Genomic DNA, 26078 nt, shown 5'->3' on the forward strand with positions numbered 1-26078 from the left:
AAAGAAAGACTAAAGGAGAATTAGACGTAGGATTGAGCTACATAGGACACTTCATTCACACTTGATGATGGTTTTGACCAGTAAAATAATTGGAATAACTGTACCCAAAGAGCTATAATACAAGGTCAAACATAATTAGTATCAAAAGGTATAAAACACCATGATAATCCAGAAGTAGGGGACAAGATTTCTTGCTGGAGGAATTATAGAAGTTTCCTGGGTTTTGTTTTACTGGGAAGGAGGCTGTTTTTGTGTTCTTTTTCCTCCTTCTCCTCCACTTCCTCCTCTCCTTCTTCTCCTCCATCTCTTCCCCTTCCCCTCTTCCTTATCCTTCTGCTCTTCCTCCCTCTCCCCCTCCTCCTTCTCCTTCTCCTTTCCCCCACTCCTTCTCCTTCCCCCTTCCCTTTCTTCTTCATTTTTAATGAGATACAGGTTGAAGTGAAGTTTATTGATAAACTAAATTTTAGTGTGCATGGGATGATATTAACATATTTTTAGATAAAGACCAACAGCGTGTGAGAAGGCTCAACATCAGTTAAGGATTAATTGTATTTTGAAAATAGCAAACATTTCTATTACATAAAATACTGGATGCATGAAGGGGAAGAGTGAGCATAAATTTGAAAAGATAACTTAGGGCTAGAACATCAAAGTCTATGAGTGGAAAACTACAAAATGTAGGTGAAAGAATCCACAGTATGCTTTTCAGTAGTTGCAGTTAACTCTATTGCAGTAACCTCTTATCCTCCTCAGTCTTCCTCATTTACAAAAGATGTTATATTCTGTCTTGGTGACACCTCTATTTACATCAATGGTCCATTCAATGTCAGTGTCTTGACCTCTTTGCTTCTCATGAACTGTGTACAGTTCCACCTTGGCCACTCAAAAATAACAGCCTGAATTTTGCTATTACCAATCAATCATTCTGCCATCATCAAAATCTCAATTTTAAGTAAACAGCTCTCTGCCCACAGCCTCTTTTCTATCCAAATAATTCTGTATATTGCTCTCTACTCAAACAATTTTTCAAACCCTTAGGCTCCTAAATTCTTAGATTAACCACTATTTCACTGTCCATCACACCTTCATGGCTTCATGTGCCTTCTCTCTCTAGCATAGATTACAGAGTTACTCATTATAAACATTTTTCTCTGTACACTCTTAACTCTGTTTTGCCCCAATCTCTCTAACATATTCTACCCGCTTGACAGATCTCTCGCCCCAACCTCAGACTTTGTCCCATTCACATCATGGTGGTATCTATGCAGCTTACTGTGGATTTAAAAAAAAAAAAAATCACCTGACTTTAAACATACATTTGCTGGAAATGTAGGATTTTATTTATTTTTTCAGTAACAAAGATAACATCATAGCCATACTTATCTCCATTTATGCTACCTTACCTCTTAATTACAACTAATGAACTGTTCTCGGCACTTCTGTGCACTGGATCTCCTGCCTGCTTACCTGATTCAAGAAATTTCCTTCTGCAATTATCCCCTCTCTCTCCTGTAAGCATCACTTGCTTCCTCCATACTTAATCATTCTCATCTATAAACAAATTACAGTATTTATCTTGAGTAATCCTTCTTTGATTCAACACCCCTTCAGCTTTCATCTTATTTTCTCTGCTCTCTTTGTAGCAAGACTTCTTCCGAACATTGTATAAACTCTGTCTAAGTTCCTCTTCAGTATTTTCTTATATCTAATCCCACAAGGCTTTAATGACCACCGCTCACTCCACCAAAGATCATCATAAGTGCAAAAGCCAATGAGCTGAATGAAAGGAAGTCCAAATTAAAGTAATGGCAATCAGAATGGAAAGAAAGGAATGGTTGGGAAAGCTGTTATAAAACCAAAATTAACAGAAGCTGGAGAAATGAAGATGCTTTATTCATCTACAAAATATTTTTTAATCTCATATGACAGTATCACAATAATTTAAAACAAAATATAGATAATCTATAATTTATGATTCCAAATTAGAAAATTACCTTCAATTTTCCTCAAATGTAGAAAAAACATAAGCATTGAAATACATAAAAAATATCCTCAGCTCCTGTATCACCTCTCACAAATCTTCCATGTAGTCATTGACAAGTAGATTCATTAATTCAGTTATCAAACATTCCTGAGTTCTCTCTTTATATCAGTCACTATTTGAGTATACAAAACAACATGGTCCCAGTTCTGGTTGAGCTTATAAATTAGAAGAGAAAACAGATGTTGAGCAAAGGAATGCAGGTGCAATCAAATTGAATGATCCGTTTTACTTGTGGTTAGTTTTACAAAAGAGAGTACTGTAATATATACATATATTCATATATATGTATGTGTATTTTTATATATGGAAAGAGAAAAATAGGGTAGTTTATATTACATAAACAGAATAATATATATCATATATGTGGAGAGAGAGAGTGAGAGAGAGGCGGAGAGGCAGAGACAGATTAATCTGGTTAGGTGGGGAGGGGCAGGAGTAGAGGGTCAGGAAAAACTTTTCAAAGAAAGTAATATTTAAAATAAAATTAAATAATATTTGAAGTAAAACTAAGTTATCTCCAAAATTGGAAATGACTAAATGAATTCTGTTTTGCAAACAGCAGGACCTTGTCCTGGGGATGAGGGGAAGTTGGCTTTATAATTTATATGGTACTAGATTTGAACCCCTTACCTGTCACATAATAGCTCAGAGACACTAAGTCACCTATCCTCTTCAATATTCATGGGTTTTTTTTCCTTATTTAAAATAGGGATAATCCTATCTACCTTGTTGTGCTTGAAAGATTTAAATGACAATTTAGTTGCATACACTCAACACACTGGGCTTATAGCAGGTGTTCCGCCAATGTTTATTCTCTCTCTTTACATCTACAGTCTTTAATGCACACAAAGCTTTGTGATGAGGCTGTGATAATTGACTTTCCCCCTGTGGAAGTATGTATCTTTTGAACCGTACAATCCATAGAGCTTTTGAAATCAGTAAGAGTTTGTGAAATAAAATATGTGGTGAATTGTTTACAGATCAAATCAGGGCCTGGTAGGTTTAGTATCTCAAATGTGAGTGCTAACAGCAAGAGCGCTGGCACTGTCAATAACAAGACTAAAGTGAGAAAACAATCTGAGCAGATTAAAGTGTAAAAATAAACTTTTAACAATAGTTTAAAACAACCCATTTGTCACGTTTTCTCCCAGAGTTATGCAGCTGATTAACTGAGCTGGCAGAACCAATTCCTCCAGGATATTTTAAGTCCCTTAGCTTCTTGAGATTACTGTGTGGATAAATAAACAGCTATGGGTAAGAAAATTTTCCAAAAGGAACAGTCTTTCTGAAGAATGTTAAAAATTTAGAAATAAAAAGCAACGTGAGTGGGTGTTCTAGGTAGCTGCAGGGAAGAGAAGTATACTCAAGTGCATCTAAATGAGAGACTTTTGTTGTCAGGAAGTATATGCAATGATAAAGGAAAGGAGATATTAGAGAAATCCAAGACTATGGGCTATAGTATGGCTTGACTCTTGGGGACTCAGACTGGAAAGTAGATGGATCCAAATAGTTCTAGTAACCTTAGCAAAAGGGGTGTATTTCTTCCCCCCCAAATATGACTCAGCTATTATATACAGTGTGTCCACTCTTCAACCAGCTTGGACTTATCTACCAAATTGAATATACTCTCTCTACCTTCTAGATAGCATATGTATAGAAACTGCTTCCTCAGAGCTTAGGTTTGTCTTTTTCTTATTTTTTAATCTCCCTGTATGCTTTTTTTTTCTTGTAGAAAGGATAATAGATATAGCAGTTTATGATTAATGTGTTTAATGCAGTGAGGAAAATCCATCATATTTCTGAGGTATTTTACTTTCTCTGTTGAATGGCAAAAGGATTCTGGTAGAAATAAATATTGAAATGAATTACATAGAAATATAGTTTCTAACTAAGTCACAGTTGAAAAGAACCAACTCTGATTGAGCTGGAAGATTCCCATAGAATTATTTAGAGATCTTCAAAGTATTTGATTATTGGATTGAGCATTAATATGTCATTTGGAGCCATTATATATATATATATATTTTTTTTTAATCTTCTTTTGAGTCAGTATAGTTCTTTATCCATTCCCACTGGGTCCAGTCCAAGAAGGGCTGACCTTCAAAGAAGCGTCCTCCCTGAGGACCTTAGTTTATTAAATAACTGGTCTATTATCATTTTCACATAGGTCTTGGTGGCATGTTATAAAAGTCAAAATGCCAAAATCCTCAGTAGATACCAAAATTTTCTTTTTTTCCATATTCAAAAAGCACACAAATATACAGGCAGACAGATGCACAGACACATACCACACACGCGCACACACACACACATGCACACACACTTTACAAAACCAAAGAAAACTTGAGCAAAAAAAAAAAAAAAAACCATAAGAGTTTTAAATAATTGACATATTATAAAACTATATATATTTTGCTTATGTAGACATATTTACAGAGAAGTGTCTATAATATTTTTGAATAGAAGTTTATAAAAATAACAAGTTATTTTTTTAAAAAGAAAAACTTTTCACCATACTTCACATTGAAAGTGAATATTCAGGGAGTTCCTATTGTGGCTCAGTGGGTTAAGAAATTGACTAATATCCATGCGGATGTGGGTTTGATCCCTGGCTTCATTCAGCAGGTTAAAGGATCCATTTGCATTGCTGTGAGGTTGTTATTTAATATGTCCTGAAAGTGTGAGTAAAGTATTGTGACATAGCACAATAGCTGTAGGGATAGTGGGAATTATCTTTCTTTCCTCTTTCTTTCCTCTCTCATTTTTATCATCAGTTATCATTATTTGTTATTTATTTGGGATGTTATTTCTTTGTCAGGGGGTTTACAAACCACAGCAACTATATATTCAGATTACTAAAAACAGTAAGAAAGATTGCAGATGAAACATCAAGTGAAATTCAAGTATTATAAAATAAAGATAATGTAAAGCACTCTAATATATTTTTATATTATATATAATTTTATTTTATATATTTCCGGTGAAATAAAAGAAAATCCCCATCACATTTCATTAAATAATTTCAATGCATTTAAATGTGCAGACCGTATAATGTGAAAACCATATTTCAGTTCATAAGGTCTTCATTTTGATGCTTATCCTAGGTACACTTTCATTACATATATTGTGCTCAATTTACCAATATGTAGTCACTAATAACCATAAGTATGTATAATAATAACTCCAGCTGCTACCTCTAGATAAAATCAGATGCATATCAATTGTTGCAGCTATTTTTCCCTACCGAGTGCTCCTGAAAATTTATCAAGCCACTGTCATCCTAATAGACAAATAACAAAATATAACTTTGCTAGATATTGTTATCATTTATCTCCTACTTATATTTGAAGTTTCTCTATCATTACCTCTTCATACTCAATGCAATAGAATTAAATTCCTATTAGAATTCCAGACAGGATCTCACTTCCATGTCTTTGCTAACAGTCTCTTCCACTTGAGAGTCACTAAACCTCCACAGACACATCTTTAACTCCAATCCCACTGTCACAATCCACTTAAACCAGTTCCCTTATTTTTCTCAACTTTCCTAGTCAATAAGCACTCCTTCCTGTCAACTCCCATAGTACTTTATCTGTACTTTTCTAATTTCATTTATTCTCTTTTATTATGAGTTTTATATAGATATAGAATGTTTATATCCTCTATTAGAATTTACATTCTTTCCTGAAAGTTACAGTGTTTTAAAATGGGACAACTGTATATATTGATTTGTTTTGGCCCCATGCCACTGTCATTCCAACTTGTCCTTTGCCTAAATCTAGAATATAATAGACTCAGAATCCAAAGAAGTTATAAGATAGACCCTGTCATAGGGTCACCACTGGCTATGCTGAGCCCACCTAGGCATCAGTCAGAAGTCTTTGGGGCTGCCACTGAGAAACCTAACTTGAAATAACTTTAACAAAATGGGAATTTATTTTATTTAGCTTAGAGAAGGGCAAGAAGCTAAGTCCCAAGTATAAATGACATTCAACCAATAGTCTTTTTCCATCTCTCTTCTTTCCACATTGGCTTAATTCTATCTAAATTGGCTTAATTCTCTTTAATGATAAATTCCTTTCTTCCACTGGTGGAAGCTCCAGTGGCTTTCAGACATGCGGTCTCTTTGTTTGCCACAAAGGAGGAACTGATACTTGGGATCCTGGTCCCTAGTTCAAAAACGCCAACCTTGGCCACTCGTTCATGGATCAGAGATTTTCTCCAGGGCAATGAGGTAATCTAATTGTCCAAGCTTGAGTCAGATGCCCATAACAAGTTAATAACTACAGCAGAACCTATAGAAAAATAATGGTTCCCATTTAACTCACGTTAAAGATAGAAGCACCTCCTCCCCACTCCACTCACCACGCCCCCCCTCCCCCAAAAAAACACTGAGAAGATAGATGCTATTCTTGGAAGGTAAGAAACAATTGTTGAGTACAAATGGCAAAGATGTTGAAGACAGAAATATAAATTATCCATTATTTGAACATGACAAGCCAAACTTATCAGCCAAACTTTTTTTAAGTCATTAGCTCAGCCAAATTTTTAAGATTTACTAGACGTGAATTCTTGACCCTAGATGTGACATTACTGTGAATGTCAGATGGAAATGGCATTTGATTTATTTAGTGACTGCAATCAGCTGGATACTGACCAATCAGAACTGATTTCTAAACAATGAGGAGAAAAAAAAAAAAAAGCAGCTCTAGTACTGTGAGTACCAGTACCAGTGCACACATGTTAAATATAATTTGCATTACTGGTACGGCAGGCCATAGTTAATACAGTATGAATATAGAGCCTGTATACCATTTTTTCCCTCATTTTAGTTCATTCCACTCTAATCCCTAAATGACAAGTGGCATGATAAAAATCATACTCAAGGTGAGTCCAACTTTGAATTTCTTGAATGTACATAAAATCACCTAGAGAAACAATTATATATCCCTAGGCTTGGAATTGAACCCTGTGGCCTGAAATTTTAGTAAAATTTCCAGATTATTTCAAAGTCATTAGCTCTTTGTTCTGCAACCCATTTGGAGAAACACTGCTCTAAATTGCACTCCACTTAGGGAAAAGCACCAGAGCACTTTGTAAATAGTTGGGATAAATAAGAAAATCAACAACCATGAAGACATAGAAGGAGAGTAATGTGCTCTCAGTTGGAAGGCTTCTGTTTACTGGGAATTAGAGTAATTTGAGGTCATCTTCTAATGGCATGTAATTCGAAAGTAGGGCAGCCAACTGAGCCTGAAGAGACAGGTGTAGGGAAGGAGAGGAAGACACAGTGCAGTGTCTCTTGAGCATATTTAGCTTAATACTAGGAGCTCTCAAAAAATTAAAGAGCTACCTTGACTGAAGAGGTAAGCCTAATATTTAGACCTTTAACTATATATCTTATAAGACTGTTTTCCTTTCCTTTCATCATCAGACCCTTCTAAAAAAAAGAAGAAAGAAAGAAATTATAAGCTAAGCTGCATGTCACTTGAGATATTAAAAATTATAGCTGAAAGTAACCAAACATGCATGCTGGACAATTAATGGTTAATATAGTACATGTGATATGCCTGAACTCTTATACTCTGTGATTAAAATTCCTCAACAGAGTAATGTGCAGAAAATAACTGTAAACTTAAGAGGAAAAAATTCCTATTTTGCCCCATTTCCACCAACAGCTTTCTATAGGACTTTGAACCAGTTTTCTGACCTCTTTGACTCTGCCCTCTCATCTTGGAAAGAAAGAGGGTAAATTATATAAGCTGAGGTGAACTTTAGCTCTAACGTAATTATCCTGTGAAGCATAAAGCAAAACTTAGCTCCTAAATGTAATCAAGTTTTAAAGAGCAAGGAGCAAGACATATTTAAAGAGCTTTCTCATCGTTGTTTTGTTTTGTTTTCTTTTCTTTTTTAGGTCTGCAAGTGAGGCATATGGAAGTTCTAGACCCAGACTAGGGGTCTAATCAGAGCCACAGCTGCCAGTTTATGCCACAGCCACAGCCACAGCCACACCAGATCCAAGCCACATCTGCAACCCACTACATCACGCTAGTTCCTTAACCCACTGAGCAAGGTCAGGAATTGAACCTAAATCCTCATGGATACTAGTTGGGTTCAGAATCAACTGAGCCACGATGGGAACTCCTCATCTGTTCTTATGCTCTCACTATCAAGGTAAAATTTAAAAGAACTAGTTATTTCTTACAGTGTAGCTCAAACTAGGTGATATAATTTGAGGCCCTATATTTAAACCTTTCAATTTTATTTTTTAGTATATGGTTCAAATATTAGCAAAGCTCTTGGCCCTCGGCTGAGTCTTACCAATGTCTTTTATCATATGGTAATCATTTGAGAAGCCTCTACCTGGACAAAATTACTTTCCAGTTGTTACCAGGAGTGTCCATCCTTTAAGTCATTCTTAAAAATTAAAGCTATAAAACAATGTCTTCTCTGCAATTCACCAACATTATTGGAAGAAACTCAAAGGACGTATAGGTTTGGCTCCTCTTAGTAAATCCTTGGTATTGTCAGAGGCATATACAGATTTTGAAAGGCCTGGAATGTTGTATAATTATTGGACCTTCTTAAAAAAAAAAAAAGAGTAAAAGGTATTCATCTAAAAGTGGATTCAAAAGGGAATTTTTAGTTAGGATAGAAAAAAAAAATCGAAACAAATTACTGGCATTTTGGAGATTAAGGTCCTTTTCTTCTGAGACGTCTTTAAACAAATTACTAGGAACGATTATACGGAAATATTTTCTAAATTCAGCCTGACTTTCACTGCCCTTCTACAACATTCTACAGTACTCAGCAACTATTGGCACTCACAGGGACCTGTGCAAGTAGAAAATTAAGTTTAATATACTTAAGTTTAATAAGCATCGTGATAAGTCATGTATTATTAAATAATCATATTTGTAGCAGACAGGAACAAGAATTCTACAGAATCAATGTTAAGAGTGGATGAGGAGATTGGAAGATGACTTCAGGGACTGCTTCGTGTGGGCAGTTAAATGTAGCCACTAAACAGGATGCCTGGGAGTCCTTCTATAGGGGCTTATAAGTAATAGGGCATTAAAGATAAACTCTCATCACTGGACACACTCAGCCAGGTATCACTAGCAGGCCAAATGCTGCTATTCAGGAGACATATAGGAAAAAAAGAAAATATAAAAAAATAAAAGGAAGTTCGCAAGTATACAGGGAAGGCAGAAGAATGTAAAAAAAAGAAGCAGAAGAGAAACATTATTAAGAAAGGGAGATGTGCTTAAACATCTGTTTGGATTGATGCAATAAGAAAAACCATTCTATTCACTTGCTATACATAGACTCTTTGTGCGGAAGCAATCAAAGAAGTTAGCCTGCCTGATAGAGCAGGATTTCATGTTAATGATAGTTCTTTTCCCTCAGTTTACAGATAGAAAATGAGACACAAAGAACACTGACCTGTCAGAGATGCCAGTCTAGTCATGAGCAGAGCCAGTGTCTACAAGCCCAGTCTCTGATGAAAGCATCAGTGAAATTTTCTCTATGATTGCTTTGCAAAAAAAAAAAAAAAATAGTTTAAAAAAAAAGCAAAAAATAAACAAAGATAAATCTTTTCCTCAGTGAACTTAAGCACTTTTCCCCTTTTTTTTTTCTTTTCAGCTGCCCCTTGCAACATATGGGAAGTTCCCCAGCCAGGGATTGAATCCCAGCCCTGGCTGCAACCTAAACCACAGCTGCAGCAATGCTGGATCCTTAACCTACTGTGCCAGAAGCGACCCAAGCTGCCACAGTCAGATTCTTAACCTGCTGCACCACAGCAGGAACTCCTAAAATTGTTCACATTTATTCTTCAAGGCTCATCTCAAATCAAAATTTAAAAAGAATAAAATAATAGTAAAAGGTTTTCTTTGTCAAAGTTAACAATTTCTCCCTTTGCCTAACCAATGCATCTTGCATTCATGTCTTAGGGCATTTATCTTCCTCTGTCTGGGTTCTCCTCTCCTCTCTCATCCCACGCACATACACCAAGGAATCACACAAAATCCGTACACATACACAGATCTTGAAGTGCACATATGCCCCTAAAGAGAGACAGCCTCATACACACAAGCTCCTCATGGAAGCATCTGGACTAAATCATAATTGTGTCCTCTGAGGTACTTTATACATTAAGATCTGCTAAAAAATATTTTTGAGAGAAAATTAGCTCCAGGGCTGCCTGAGGGCACAAGCAACTGGAATTTACCAGGCCTCCGCCAGTGCATTGTTTCTTGATAGACCAAAGCTCTCTCCAATCTCATAGCTTTAACTGCCACCTGTGAGTGATGGCACTAAGTGGATATCACCTGTCCAGAAATCATCTCTATCTTCATCCACTGGTTATATTCTGAATATCTTAAAGGTATCAAAGGCAGTACTCCTAAAATGAAAGTCATCAGCTTTCCCACCTGAGGTACATACTTTTTACTTTTGCTGAGGTCACCCAACCTCCCAAACTGGAAACTTTAGTGTTATTTTGACAAAGCCCGCAACCTAATCACCAGCACCTATACTATATGCTGAGTTCAAGTCTTTCTTGGATTTTTCTCATTCTAGTGCCTCTTCTCTTTTTTTAACTACATAACTCAAGTCTAGGTTTTCAATACTTCTACCTTGCATTACAGAAATAATGTAATTGATTTACTGGTCTTTGCTGCAACTCCAGTATATGCATCTCCACAAAATGCCATTCTCATATTCAAAACCCCAATGACTTCAAATTACTTACGGATTAAAGTTTAAGGGTCTTGCTCTGATAATCAAAGCCCTCTATTTTTTGGACTCCATTTATACTTCCAGATTTGGCTAGTATGATTTCCCTTCACATACCAAGAGGCCAGAAAAACTGATATTCCTATTTCTGGAGGTTTCCCATCTCTTTGTCTTTGTTCCTGCAGTTCCATTTACTTTCTCCTATCTTTCTCACACTTACAGAATTGCTGACTATGCTTATAATTCCCCTCAAATGCACATGGTACTTCATTCAGGGCACTCATCACTTCCTACTTTACGTTACAATTATTTTGATATATAGATCTTCTCCCATCCTTGAGTGTATGCTGCTTCTTTCTTTGAAGAATACACTTGTTGGAGTTTCCATCATGGAACAGTGGAAACGAATCCGACTAGGAATGATGAGGTTTCAGGTTCGATCCCTGGCCTCACTCAGTGGGTTAAGGATCTGGCATTGCTGTGAGCTGTGGTGTAGGTCGCAGATGTGGCTCGGATCTGTCTGTCTTTGCTGTGGCTGTGGCGTAGGCTGGCAGCTGTAGCTCCGATTTGACCCCTAGCCTGGGGACCTCCATATGCCACTAAAAGTGCAGCCCTAAAAAGAAAAAAAAAAAAAAAGTACACTTGTTGAGAGCTTGAGAGCATGACTGTGCTGGCTGATTTATTTATTTTTGTAACTCCCACAATGCTTAGTAAAATACTTGCATATTATAGATAGTCAATAAATATATGTTGATTTAATAAGTAAATATTCATTTATTTGGCAATGGCAAAGAAAGTTCTGAGACCTTAAGTTATTTTTTAAAAGTCAACACAATTCTTTACCATGGGAAATGTTCATAGTCATTTATTTCCTCAGGAATATAATCAGAAGCTAAATTACCAGTGTTGATTAAGATTTTCAATAATTATTATTTTAAATGGTATTGAATATACATGCAATCCAGTCCTTAGGGGAAGATTGGGATTTCATCATCATGATTGAGTCTAAGTGTACATTTTATTTCAATCCATTAAAAAGTTAGCAGTCATCAAACAGATATTAACAACACATTGCTTTTCAATGTAGCATCTCCAGTATTGGAAAGAAATTGTGACATTCATTTTATGTTTAAAGACTATTTTTTATTTCCCAGGTGTGATGGGAGAATATGAGCCGAAAATTGAGGTCCATTTCCCTTTCACAGTTACAGCTGCTAAGGGAACAACTGTTAAGATGGAGTGCTTTGCACTTGGCAAGTAAGTACATATTCTTCTATAATTAGACACAATTATTAAAATATGATGTTTTATTTTTGGATTACTTATTTTGCTAGGTTTTATTTTCCTTGAATGAAACCTTCAAGCTCTTTGGTGGCTATGCATTTTTTAAAAGAGCAAATGGGAATTGATAACCAATTATAATTATCTTTCTAGTCATTTCTTTGGATAATAATGTATATAGTTTTGCTATTTGAACATAAAAATTCTTGAAATAAAAGAAGAGCTTTACATTTCTCTGCTTAGTTTTACTGTTTTAAAATTACAGTATCATTCTTGAATTTTATTCAGCAGTGATGTAAATAGAAAGGGGATGAGGTACTACCCTCTCCTCATGAATAAGATATGGTAAGTGAAGAGTATAAAAGTCATAAAGCTGATAGTTACAGTCAGCCAATTGATTACTTCAGTATCTCTTGAAACAATAATAACATGATAGCACCAGCTGTCAATATGTACAACATATAATCATTCTCCAAATCAGAAAGATGATTTACATCACATTCTAATGCCTGCTATGCTTAATGATTCTATTTCTGAAGGTTTAAATTTCATGGTATATAATCACTTGTCAATGATGTTTACAATGTGAGAATTGGGCATAGAAACAGGAATGGGATTTTGATTATATTTGATTAGAGTATTATGATTTATTTTAAACAGTGTGTTGGTGTTTTGGTTTTTTTTTAAGGTGATAAGACCTCAGAGCCCTTTCTAAACTCTATAATTATAATTAGCATAAATGCATCTCTATCAGAGTTACTAACATTCAACTTCAGTCATGGTTAGCTAACTCCGACAGCATAACTAAAATACTTAGAGATAAAACATGCCCTATAAAGGTAGCTAACATAGGTTTAGCCTATGGGTGAGGAAAAAAAAAACATTAAATATGAAAAATTCAGCTATAAGAGGAGGATTAGGCATGATAATAGTAATCACCATGTTTTCTAATATTAAGACTCAAATAACACATGTAATTCTGTTTAAATTTAAATATGAGCAGTATCATAATAGATTAAAAATAAAAAAAATTGTTGCATGGTCCATCAAAAGTGTTGAGTGGCCAGCAAAAGATTCCTGTAAACAGAAAGATATATCAAGAACTTAAAATTAATCTAGGAGTTATTTGGCAGATATCTGAGGAAGACTTCCAAACCTATATATATATATTAGTTAAATGAACAAGATTAAATCATACATTAAAAGTCATGCTTTTCACCATTTGTCCATACTGTGGTATTAAGTAGGCCTTGAAATGTTCCCAACTGAACCACTTGCTTCTGACAAATACAAAAATAATTATTTTGGCTTGATGTCAAAGGTTTTAGTATATCCTACAGTTAAATAATTCTTAAATGCCAGAATTTGCACTAAAGCCACAAACAAAAGGAGGTCATATTGTAAAACAAATTAGAGAACTGGATTTATAGAGAAAAAGCAATATGGGAAATTTCCCCAGGCAGCCTTATTTAATAACTTTGATGTGTTTGCTTTTGGAAGTCTTGAAATATGCTTAGTAAATTGATCCTTACAGTCCCTTTTATTCTAGGTAGGATCCAACTGTCAAATTAAGTTCTTTTAACACTCTGTTTTCTTCAACTTTTCTGCTCCTTCTTTGCTACTCACTCTCCCTCAACAAAAATAAATAACCAAATATGAAGATAAAGAAAACACATAGCCTGCCAAGGTCTCTGCCGCCCATTTGATATTCTTTATGTGAAGTGTCACAATTATGAAAAAAAAACATGTTATGCAAAGCTCTGTCTAAGGACTAACCTACCACTCCAATGAAAGTAAATAAGATCAAAGAAATAACATCTTTACAGGTGTTAATTCCTTTACAGCACATTATCATGGGGTGTAGATCATCGTTAAGTCCCAGCATGATCACAGCAATTTCAAGTAAATGCCTGAGCATCTGCTTGGTGCCCACAACTCACCTGAACTGCTCCCCACTTTAACAAGTAGATGATTCTCTGTAGACTTTAGTCTGTCCAGGAACTTCAGTATCTGTCACATACCAGTCAGGACTCTGCCGCTCAAGCTGATGTGTTTGTGATGTGATGTGTTTGGGAGAGTGTTAACCCAATGTTCCTCATAGAATATTATAATTAAATTCTGGCATAGAGCACATCAAGCTCTTTTCTATCTTACAGCCTTTGCATTTGCTATTTCCTCTATCAGGACGCCTCTTTTCTCTTCTTTCCATGCTGGCTTCCACTATCTCTGCCCTCAACTTAAATATCACCCTCTAAGAGTTCATCTGTAATACTTTAACTCACACCCATTATTCTGTGTCTAAATACTTGCATGTTTTATTTCACAACCCTTAATGCAGTTTTAAATTTTTTATGCATGTGTTTCTCTACTTTAAAATATATGTGTTCACTGTATCTATCAGTCAGGAATCCAGCTGGAAAGACTCAGGTGGCTCAAAAGAGTTTAGTTAAAGGCACAAGTTGAAAATCTGTGAATAGGGTTAAGAGGACCAAGAAAAGAAATGGAAATGTATGTAGTCTAATGATTAGTGAGTCGTTCTTACTCTGAAGCCAAAATGAACAAGGTTGAGAAGATAGTGTCACCAGAAGCACAGAGACCTGGAGGGACAGCTGGACCTGGGGCCACTCAAAAGCGGCTAGAACTGTGAAAAGAAGTGTTAAAAGAGCACAGCTGAGGAAAGGATCAGGAAATTCATACCCTGATGTTTTTTTCCTCATGCCTTCTAATCTCCTTCAGTGGCTCTCATGGCTGAAGGCACCAGAAGACAGCTTGCAAGCCCAGAGGATTCAGTTGACAATACAGAAAGCAAGGCAGAGAATCTGGATGAAGAAGAGGGTGACAGGCAAGGGAAGCAAATAGAATAAATAACCATTAAGGCACCATCATTAAGCTTTAAGCCCCATGAGGGCAGGAATCACAGCTGCATTATTCACTGCAATATTCTGAGTGCCTACCTCAGTGCTTGGCACAGAGCACTCAGAAAATATTGTCGAAGGAATAAATGAACTCAGAGAATACGATGTCTACTTAATCCAATCAATTCTGTATTAACAGATAATGAATAAGAGCCTTTATTTTCACATTTGAGAATATTCGTCCATTACTCTGTAACTACATCTTTACTCCTTTTGAAAAATATATTTACCTCAATATAATCTTTTACTAAAGGCATTCAGTTCTTGTAACTTAGAGGATGTAAATCAATGCAGCCATAATCATGTAGATAATTTAAAAGTGTATAAATTGATACTTCTGCATTTTTTTTTTTTTTTTGGCTGCACATCTGGAATGTGAAAGTTCCTGGATAAGGGATAGAACTGATGCCACAGCAGCAACCCGAGCCATTGCAGTGACAACACCAGATCTTTAACCTGATGTGCCACAAGAGAAATCCCAATACTTCTGTATTCTTAAAGCAGAAGACAAATAATTTTATATTATAAAGTATCACTGTATCTTGATGTCACACAGGTTGACTAATCTGCCTAATTTGAAGTTAAATAGAAGTCAATAAGTAATCTATTCAGTACTCTGCTTTAGCCTATATGGGGATAGAAGCTAAAAAAGAATGCATATGTTTGTATATGTATGGCTGATTCACTTTGTACATCAACCACACTGTAAGTCACCTCTAAGCCAATAAAATGTATTGAAAAGAAAATCAATAGGAAAATGATAAACTGGATGTTTTCTGCTAAGGAAATGTCTACTTAAGTATGAATTTAGAAAAAAATCACAAAGTGTCTATATGCTACTGCAGCAGGGAATACAGCAAGAGGGTGCTAGTTACACCCCTGGAAATCCCTCTGCAAATAGAATTACACAATACAGAGTATAGGAAGAAGGCATGAAGTGACTGTGATAGGCTATGTTTACTGTTTGTCAATTTTGCAAAGGTGTAATTTCCTCAGAAAATGGGAGATGCTTAAACAGGATCTTTAGGTTGTCAAATTTGTTAGCATAAAATTGTTTATAGTATTTCCTCATGGTTTTTTGTATTTCTGTAGTATCTGTTGTGACTTCTCCTTTTTCATTTCTTATTTTGTTTATTTGGGTTTTTTTCTCTCCTCTTCTTGGTGAGTCTAGCCAGAGGTTTGTCAATTTTGTTTACCTTTTCAAAGAACCAGCTCTTGGTTTTATTGATTTTTTTCTATTGTTTTACTTTGTTTTGCTTTTATATGATGATTTTTATTTTTTTTCCATTATAGCTGGTTTACAGTGTTCTGTCAATTTTCTTCTATATGCTAAAGTGACCCAGTTATGCATACATGTATACATTCTTTTTTCTCACATTATCATACTTCCTCATAAGTGACCAGACATAGTTCCCAGTGCTACACAGCAGGATCTCATTGCTAATCCATTCCAAAGGGAATAGTCTGCATCTGTTAACCCCAAGCACCCCAACCATCCCACTCCCTCCCCCTCCCCCTTGGCAACCACAAATCTATTCTCCAAGTCCATGATTTTCTTTTCTGTGGAAAGGTTCCTTTGCGCCATATATTAGATTCCAGATAGAAGTGATATCGTATGGTATTTGTCTTTCTCTTTCTGACTTACTTCACTCAGTATGAGAGACTCTAGTTCCATCCATGTTGCTGCAAATGGCATTATTTTGTTCTTTTTTATGGCTGAGTAGTATTCCATTGTGTATATATACCACATCTTCCTAATCCAATTATCTGTCGATGGACATTTGGGTTGTTTCCATGTCTTGGCTATTGTGAATAGTGTTGCAATGAACATGCGGGTACATCTGTCTTTTTAAAGGAAAGTTTTATCCAGATATGTGCCCAAGAGTGGGTTGCTGGATCATATGGTAGTTCTATGTATAGATTTCTAAGGTACCTCCATACTGTTCTCCATAGTGGTTGTACCAGCTTACATTCCCACCAGCAGGGCAGGAGGGTTCCCTTTTCTCCCCACCTCCTCCAGCATTTGTTATTTGTGGACTTATTAATGATGGCCATTCTGACTGGTGTGAGGTGCCATCTTGTGGTAGTTTTGATTTGCATTTCTATAATAATCAGATATGTTGAGAATTTTTTCATGAGCTTGTTAGCCATCTGTATATCTTCCTTGGAGAAATGTCTATTCAGATCTTTGACCCATTTTTCCATTAGGTTGTTGGCTTTTTTGCTGTTGAGTTGTGTAAGTTGTTTGCATATTTTAGAGATTAAGCCCTTGTCCATTGCATCATTTTATACTATCTTCTCCCATTCTGTAAGTTGTCTTTTTGTTTTCTTTCTGGTTTCCTTTGCTGTGCAAAACCTTGTCAGTTTGATTAGGTCCCATTGGTTTATTTTTGCTTTTATTTCTGTTGCTTTGGGAGATTGACCTGAGAAAACATTTATAAGGTTGATATCAGAGAATGTTTTGCCTATGTTCTCTTCCAGGAGTTTGATGGTATCTTGTCTTATATTTAAGCTTTTAAGCCATTTTGAAAACTCAAAATTTTTGTGCATGTTGTGAGGGTGTATTCTAGTTTCATTGATTTGCATGCAGCGGTCTTGGTTTCCCAGCAATTCTTGCTGAGAAGATTGTCTTTTTCCCATTTTATGTTCTTGCCTCCTTTGTCAAAGATTCATTGACCATAGGTATCTGTTGGTTTTTTAATCTCTATTTTATTGATTTCCTCTGTCATCTTTATGATTTCCTTCCTCCTGCTGACTTTAGGTTTTGTTTGTTCTTCTTTTTCTAATTCATTTAGGTGGTGGGTTAAATTGTCAATTTGAGATTTTTCTTCTTTTTTGAGGAAGGCCTGTATTGCTATGAATTTCTCTCTGAGCGCTGCTTTTGCGGCATCCCATAGATTTTGAGTGGTTGTGTCTTCATTATCACTTGTCTCAAGGTATTCTTTAATTTCCTTCTTAATTTCCTTGTTGACCCATTGGTGTTTTAGTAGTATGTTGTTTAGTCTCCATGTAGTAAGTTTTTTCTCATTTATTTTCCTGTGGTTGATTTCTAGTTTCATGCTGTTGTGGTCACGAGAGATACCTGAAATAATTTCTATACTCTTAAATTTGTTGAGGTTAGCTTTGTGCCCCAGTATGTGATCAATTCTTGAGAATGTTCCATGTGCACTTGAGAAGAATGTATATTCTGACTTTTTTGGATATAATGTCCTGAAAATATTAAGTCTTATGGTTGCCAAAGGGAAGGGGGAGGAAGTGGGATGGATTTGGAGCTTGGGATTAATAGATGCAGACTATTGTCTTTGGAATGGATAAGCAATGAGATGCTGCTCTGTAGCACTGGAAACTGTGTCTAGTCACTTATGATGGAGAATGATAATGTGAGAAAAAAGAATGTATACATATATGTGTAACTGGGTCATTTTGATGTACAGTAGAAAATTGACAAAACACTGTAAACCAGATATAGTGGAAAAAAGTTAAAATTATTATATAAAAAGTTAAAAACAAAAAGAGGCTCTTTAGGGAAGCAAAGGTGTGTAAAGCCTGGGAAATACAGTAAAATGTAAAAAAAAAAAAATGAGGAAGTAGATTACTTTGGAAAGAAAAGATTGTTTTAAACATATGGAAAGTTATTATCAAGAGATTGCCTACAAGCCATTTTCCAGTATCAACAAAGTGGGGAAGAGGTGAAATTCCAACAGTATCAGATTAAACCAGTGTAATTACATTGGGTACAATATAGAAGTTCTCAGAAAAGGGTGTTAAAGGGAAAATGGTTATGAGCAGAGGCAGTTAAAGCCCCTTCCCCACACTGCTGTAAGAATGAAATAATATCCATTTGTTTTCTAATAATTTAGATGTAGTATTTCCTGAAAGGAGAGAAATGGTCTAGGTCAGGGTTGGAAATGAACATTTTAAACATCCTCTTTTGCTGGTCGCTCATTCATCCACTCTGGCTAAATATTAAGAGTAGAAGGCTAGATTCAGGCAGACTTAATTAGCTGCCTTTTGGCAACTACATTATTATACAGTATTTTAAGTGGTCGTTGGCATATGCAGAAAATGGAAAGGGAATGTGTTGCCTTTTCTTACTCAGCAATCAGCTCTGTGATTTTAGTTAGGGAAGAAGGGGTATCTTTGATATTTTCAAGGTCAGTTTTTAAATACTGGACACAGTACTCTTGAAAGGAAATGAGAGGTAATAGGTCAAAGGCCAACGCAAGTAAGGAATCTCTGAGTATCCTTACAAATATTTCATTGCAATGATTCTCTTTAAATGTGTTATGCAATTGAAAGTTGGTGATATTTTCAACTGGTTATGCTCATAGTTTAAGCCTAATCTATATAAGTTGTTAACAAGGTCATATAGGGCAGAAGGGGAACTTTAAAGTATGGAGAGTTAGTAACTGCAAGAAGTAAGTAACTGCCATTTCTATGTTGGAGGGGGAAAAAGGAAGATTTGGAATTTTTTTTTTTTTTTTTTGTCTTTTTGCTATTTCTTGGGGCTCCCGCGGCATATGGAGATTCCCAGGCTAGGGGTCAGATCAGACCTGTAGCCACTGGCCTACGCCAGAGCTACAGCAACGTGAGATCCGAGCCGCATCTGCAACCTACACCACAGCTCACTGCAACGCCGGATCCTTAACCCATGAGCAAGGGCAGGGACCGAACCCGCAACCTCTTGGTTCCTAGTCGGATTCGTTAACCACTGCGCCACGACGGGAACTCCTGGAATTATTAAAAATTAGAAGTTTGGTATTACCCTTTTGGAACCCAGACCAATGAGGATACAGCCACCAGCCGGCTGGGCTACATTTTCTGAGGTAGGGGTATGATGCAGCTGGAACTACAAATGCTGGAAAAACTCAAACCAGATTCCTTTGTTGTTTTGGAAAGAAGGCCTGTTGAGGTGCATCCACAGGAATGAATCACAAGCAGACTGGGACCAGCAAGGAGTGCGTCCCTTCTCTTTCCAGCAGCCTTGAAGCCTGCTTGCAGCCTCCTTCTAGCCACCACCCCCCCCCCCGCCCCCGCCACTGGTGGTGCAGAAATGTGCTTTTCAGAGTCCTAGCCCTTGAATCACAAAGCAAAGAAGGGTGAAGCTGAGGTGGTCATTTAATAGCCAACACAAGTTCTGCTTTACATATTCAAACTCATCTTTTAATCAGCTGTGAACACCCCTTCCTGTACCTCATCCCCACATGCTTTTCTGCTTCTGTGGTCTTACAACCCAGGCAACTCAGGCTAAAATGTCCAGCCCTCACAATCCTGCTCAGTCTTCAAGGCTTAAGTCAAATACTACTTCCCTGTTAAATCATGCCTGCTTTATTTGATATCCACTCTTTTTTGGAACATGTGAGCACCCACATTTCACTGTTTAGTCTGCCCCATTGGGCCAGCTATGTGTATCTGTCTACTGTGCTAAATTTTTGGATCCCTAGAGTGTTCTTACATGCAGCAAGTATTGAATATGTTTCTTGAATTGAATTCAGGTACAAGGAATGTGGTCAATCATTTGTAACAGGAGGTATATTATCGCCTTGGTTTGGTCACTTAGAAGTCTCCAGATGCATTTCACATGTCTTGGCCCTGAAAATTCAGACCATATTACATTAGCTACAATTTTCTTGCAGGTTTCATTTCACCATATGACCTTTTGCAGACCCTGGAAAGATCACTAGATATGTCACCCAGCCGCCAACCACAAAGAAGTAAAATTTGGTCACTGATGCTTAAATGACCCCTTACACAAGGGCAAACTTGGGGTTATTCTGTAATGAAAAAGCCATATGCTATAAAGCAACATCAGTTTATCTGCTATGACAATCCTGCAAGCTAATACTGTTACAAGCAGATTTTTTTTCTTTACTTTTTTACATGTTCCTTATCTTGCTTTTGCAGCCATTAACACACAATCAGATCAGCTGTATTCAAAAGGCCTTGAACTAGTTACTGTAATAATTATGTGAATGACCTTTCCAGACTCATCTGAAACCTGGCGGTGAGGTGGGAAGGAAAAACACATTCAATTTCTTCCCCTTTTTGGTTCCTGCTTATCTCTCTTTCAGATAGCATTTACAAATCATCTTTTGTTACACTCCATCAAATGCCTATTAGGGAACCAGGACATTAAGTAATAGTTTTCTCTTTTTATATGTTTATTGCAAATAAGAAAGTACCACTTATCAATTCATAAAATCATTTTTGCTGTAGTTTGTTTCCTTTTCCTTGGTCCTTAGCCATGGTGTCTCAAATGGCTGTTCTTGTGTCCCATTGTAACTGTGAGAATGACACATATTCCTCTGAGGCTTCCCACAGTCTGCAACTGGCAAATGTTCCTCAAAAAAATCTGCTCTTTAGTTACAGATTGATGATTTATTAATACTGTTTATTTGGAACTGCCAGTCACTAAGGGCTGTAGGAATTAAAAATAAATTTGAGTTGTGTGGGATTTGGTCTATCAAACCAAAATCAAATGACTTACTCATTAGATTGACAGAAGATCTGGGGATAGGAGTTAGTCACTGGATATAGGAATCAATAAGTGTTTAGCTATCACAGAAAAGTGTTACATTATGGAGTAAAGAAAATCACCCTCGTGAACTGTTAGTTGCTTCAGTATTGTTGAAACCAGGAGTGCATCCTCATTTCAGGTGGTACCCAAAGGAGATGGTACTGAAACACCTGAGAGATCACAGAGCCTGTTATCAGTTCGTAGATGGGAAACCGAGACCCTGCAGCAAAGGGCTAGACTTTGGGAATGCTGACCAGGCCATTATCTGATGCTTCTCCCTTCAATGTTATTTGTATTTTCAACATTATTCCATAATGCCAACTATAGAAGAAAGTGTTTTATTTACTTTAGTACTCAGAGGTGTTATCTGTTTCTAGGGACACGGGACCAATTTATTATTTACGTCTGAAGTCATAGTTAACTAGCATCATATTTCTAATTTTTCCAGAGCTGTCTTAGGACCACTTAATCTCCCTCATCAGAAAAACTGCACACTTGCACGAGTTCTCACAGCCAGCATGCTATAGAGACAGAATCAGGTCTTCTGATTCTAAAACTAATGCTCCTCTTTCTTATTTTTTAAAGTTTTTTTGAAGTAGAATTGATTTACAATGTTGTGATAATTTCTCCTGTACAACAAAGTGATTCAGTTATACACACATCCATTCTCTTTCAGATTCTTTTCCCACATAGATTATCACACAATATTGGGTAGCATTCTCTGTGTTATGCAGCAGGTCCCCATTGGCTAATGCTCTTCTTAAATGACCATACCACTTTTCAGTTACTAAAAGTAATTTCCATTTTTATTATAGTAAAGATTTTTTTTTCTAGATGCACTTAAGTATCTCGATGGTTAGGAATGGTAGTATCGAGGACAAACCACCAAGGGCATAAACCAGGAGATAATCCCAAAATGACTGAGATTTTTACTTGGATTAATTTAGACTCACCCAGCAGCTTTATTTTGGGTGAATCTCCATGGAGATTCATAAAATAACCTCTTCCGCTGGATGTTGATTTAGGAAAAAGAAAATGATTGGCTGTTAACATTCATAAAGAGAATATGAGGAATCAGTACGTCCTTCAGGAAGACAGAATAGGAAAAAAATAAAAAAGAATTGCACTTGAGGGATTTTTAAGTGGATGACAGATTGTAGCAGAAGTGTCATGAGGTCAGTAATGGTACTTGGCTATTAAAGTTAGGGAGAGGGAGGTGTTAAGGAAATTGCATCGTTTTAGTAAGTTATACTTGATCATGACACATTCAAATTTTCAGAGTTATTAAGATGAATAACACAACATTTTGAAATGTATAAAATTATGTCATGTATTTTACCAATTCTTATACCTAAATTACCAATTTAGTATCAAATCATTTTAATAATCTCATATGAAAACTTCTTAACATTCTGAATTTCTTTAGTGGACAAGTTTTATGCTCCCCTAGCTCAAACAATACAAATATGACAAAAATAAACAAAAAAAGTAGGCTTTCTTCATAATACAATGAATCAGTAAGAAGCATACCACTTTAAAGAGCCTCGTTCCACAGCCTCTGGGTCCAAGCTGGATTCCTAGATCTCCAGCTCAAATACAATTCTCACACCCATCCGCCATTTACCTACCTGCCACTGGAGGTGACCACTGAGACAGTCTCTCCACGTTATTCTTCCTTCCTTTCATCTTCACCTGTTCAATACCATAAGTAGCTCTTAAATTCATTCCCACTTGGTACAAAGTGAAAATTCATTGATTGAATTAAATTATTCATTAATATAACTGGTGTTTATATATGATCAAGGGGAATCAAGAATAGACTAATATATCAAAGATTATAAACCTGAGATGCATAGGTTTTCAGATTATGAAATTAAAAATTGCTCTGTTAGGCTGCACCTCGTAAAATGACTTTGCCTTGGTGGGGTCTCCTGCAGTGATATCTGTTCCTGTATGTACAAGTGTGAGAAACATATTTTTCAGTTAATATATGGATTCTAGTGTGCTTAAGTTGCACTACCAAAGTTACTCTGATAAACCAGAAAAACTTGTGATAATTTGCTAGTAACCAGGACTGGTTGTCTATAGAAATAAATAATGCCCTCATTAGAAACATGAGTAATTAGAGAGTTGGTGGCCTCTAAGCATAGAGTTAGAACCAAGAGAGTTAGCTTCCCTATGCACTGTAACTATCAAGTCATTGCAAACTGCTGGATTGCCAATCTCTCTCAAGATATTTCTGAATATATAGCACTTGTCAAGATTAAAAACATCTCTTCTCCAGGTAGTGTTAGAGAAAACTGATTTTACTTATCATCATCATTATTGCTAATTTCTACTTTTCCAGTATGATTGATTTTTCAATTCCGAAAATCATTATATGAAGTTTTTAAAATACAGAAGTGTTTAGTATTATATAACCTCATGACTATGTATAACAATTTCCAAAAGCACAGTTTTTCTTTTATTCATTACATATTTAAGTTGGTTTGTGTTGGGCGTTTTGAGAGAAAATTTAGCCTCCATAATCTCTATTTAAATAATTTCTATTTATTTAGTCACACCCACAGCCTGAAGAAGTTTCCAAGCAAGGGAGTGAACCCATGCCACAGCAGGGACCCAAGCCACAGCAGTGACAACTGCCACATCCTTAACTATTAGGCTACCAAGAAACTCCAGTAATCTCATATTTAGAATGATATTCAAGTATCTGGAAACAGAAATATTTCCATGAATACTAATCTCATCAGTTTTAGTGTGTCTTATTCTTCCCAATTCAGAATTAATCCTGAGATTCAGAGGATGCATCATATCTGTATGTCTTCAGACTTTGGGGCAGATATTCTTTATTTTATTCTATTCTATTCTATTCCTATTTATTTATTTATTTATTTATTTTACTTTTTAGGGCCAAACCCGCAGCATATGGAGGTTCCCAGGCTAGAGGTCTAATCAGAACTACAGCTGCTGGCCACAGCCACAGCCACAGCAATGTGGGATCCATGCCCATATCTGTGAACTACACCACAGCTCATGGCAACTCCAGAATCTTAACCCACTAAGAGAGGCCAGGGATCGAACCTGCAAGCTTATGGTTCTGAGTCGAATTTGTTTCCACTGCACCACAATGGGAACTCCTTGGCCTGATATTTAATAGAGACAAATACTTTCCCATATATCCTTGATGTCAGTGACACCCAGAACACAGAAGACTGCATATACAGTTTATTTGTTCACTTTCATGTCCTGACCAAATAAGTAACCGGAGATAAAATTCCATCTCTGTCTTTAGACTGTCTCTTTCAAGGCGTCATAAAACTTGGAAACAGGTGCTGCTGAGATGAGGTGGGGAGGGTGACTCAAAGGGAAAAGACTGTTAGTTGAATTGTATTTTTCAAAGCCATTCCAATGTCTTTATTGTACAGGTAACGTTAGCTAAGATTTTATTTATCCTTAAAATAGCATTTACGGTAAAATATTTAATTGTGAAGTTAAAACATTGGTACTTCATATTCTTCACTTCTATATCGCAAATATGATAGTACTTATTAAAATAGGCGATTAAAGGAAATGTATCTGCATATACAATGTATAATCAAGGTGGTTCTAAATTGTCTTGTAGCTCACACATTGTTGTCTTTAATTTCTGATTCTCCATTCTATCTAAGCACTTCCTTTTTCATATAGTAGTGAAGTGGAGCGTTTAATTCTTTTTTTGATTTGATATTTTTGGCATTCATTGTCCCTGGCTTCATCTTCAAAGACAGAGTTACATATACATGGTAGCACTTCCTGAAATTAAGCAATTTTCATTGCCTATACGAGTAAATCATGTGTGTGTGTATGTGTATGTGAATAAATGTTTAAATCCATAAAAAGAATATTTAAAGATAGAAAGTATTAAGGAAACTAAACATCTGTCATGTTTTTTCTTTCTTCTTTTCAGTGTAATATAGCAGCACCCACATTCTGTTCCTGTCACTGTTTTTGTTGGTAGCTCTATGATGCAGAATAGTTTTCATGTCAAATCTTTATAATAGTATTTTATAGTCTGAAGAATAATTTTAACTGATAGCCAATAGATTCAAACATGACATTCAATGGGGACATGTCAACTGCTATTTCAGAATAGAAAAGCAAGTGCTAAGTACTTTTGGTCATTTCTATTCCCTCCTTTTCTTTTGGAGATGAATCAATCTGTTTACAACTTTTAGAATGTCTTATTTATGGCTGTTTTCTCAAAGGAAGGCACAAAATGAAATCAGGTCACTTGTTTTATGCATCCCTACAGAGAAATGTGGCCTTCTCAATACTTCTGAAAAAAGAACACACAACAGGGTTCCAGAAACATAGAGGAAGAACATTTTCTTGTCTCCACCTTCATGTAATTTAATTGCATTTAACCACATAGATATAATGCAATCCAAAGTATATGCTTAAAAAATACTTTATATCTATAAAATCCGGATAGATATTAAAATTGATGGTATGATGTAGTTTAATTGGCAATGTTTTATGTCTTAGTTATTCTTAAAATAATGGTGTGTCTTAACATCAGAGGTATATTGGATATGATTAATTA

The 26078-nt window shown here is 36.0% G+C and overlaps 1 protein-coding gene across 16 annotated transcripts in view; it reads left to right on the top strand.

The window, feature by feature from the left end:
* The window catches only part of CNTN5 (contactin 5), a 1211165-nt gene that overhangs the window by 905945 nt on the left and 279142 nt on the right, over positions 1–26078 (top strand). For all 16 annotated transcript variants that reach the window (XR_014815022.1, XR_014815020.1, XR_014815017.1 and 13 more), the window contains one exon: positions 11938–12040. Coding sequence is in view for 10 of the 16 variants with exons in the window: in XM_084975741.1 (XP_084831867.1) it covers positions 11938–12040 (103 nt within the window). In the remaining 6 variants the exon portion in view is untranslated. The remainder of the gene's footprint in view (positions 1–11937; positions 12041–26078) is intronic.

This window comes from Sus scrofa, chromosome 9 (genome assembly GCF_054392235.1).
Source record: "Sus scrofa isolate SSC_HxYL_T2T_F1_AM1 chromosome 9, Sscrofa_HxYL_maternal_Yorkshire_Landrace_v2.0, whole genome shotgun sequence".
NCBI lineage: Eukaryota > Metazoa > Chordata > Mammalia > Artiodactyla > Suidae > Sus > Sus scrofa.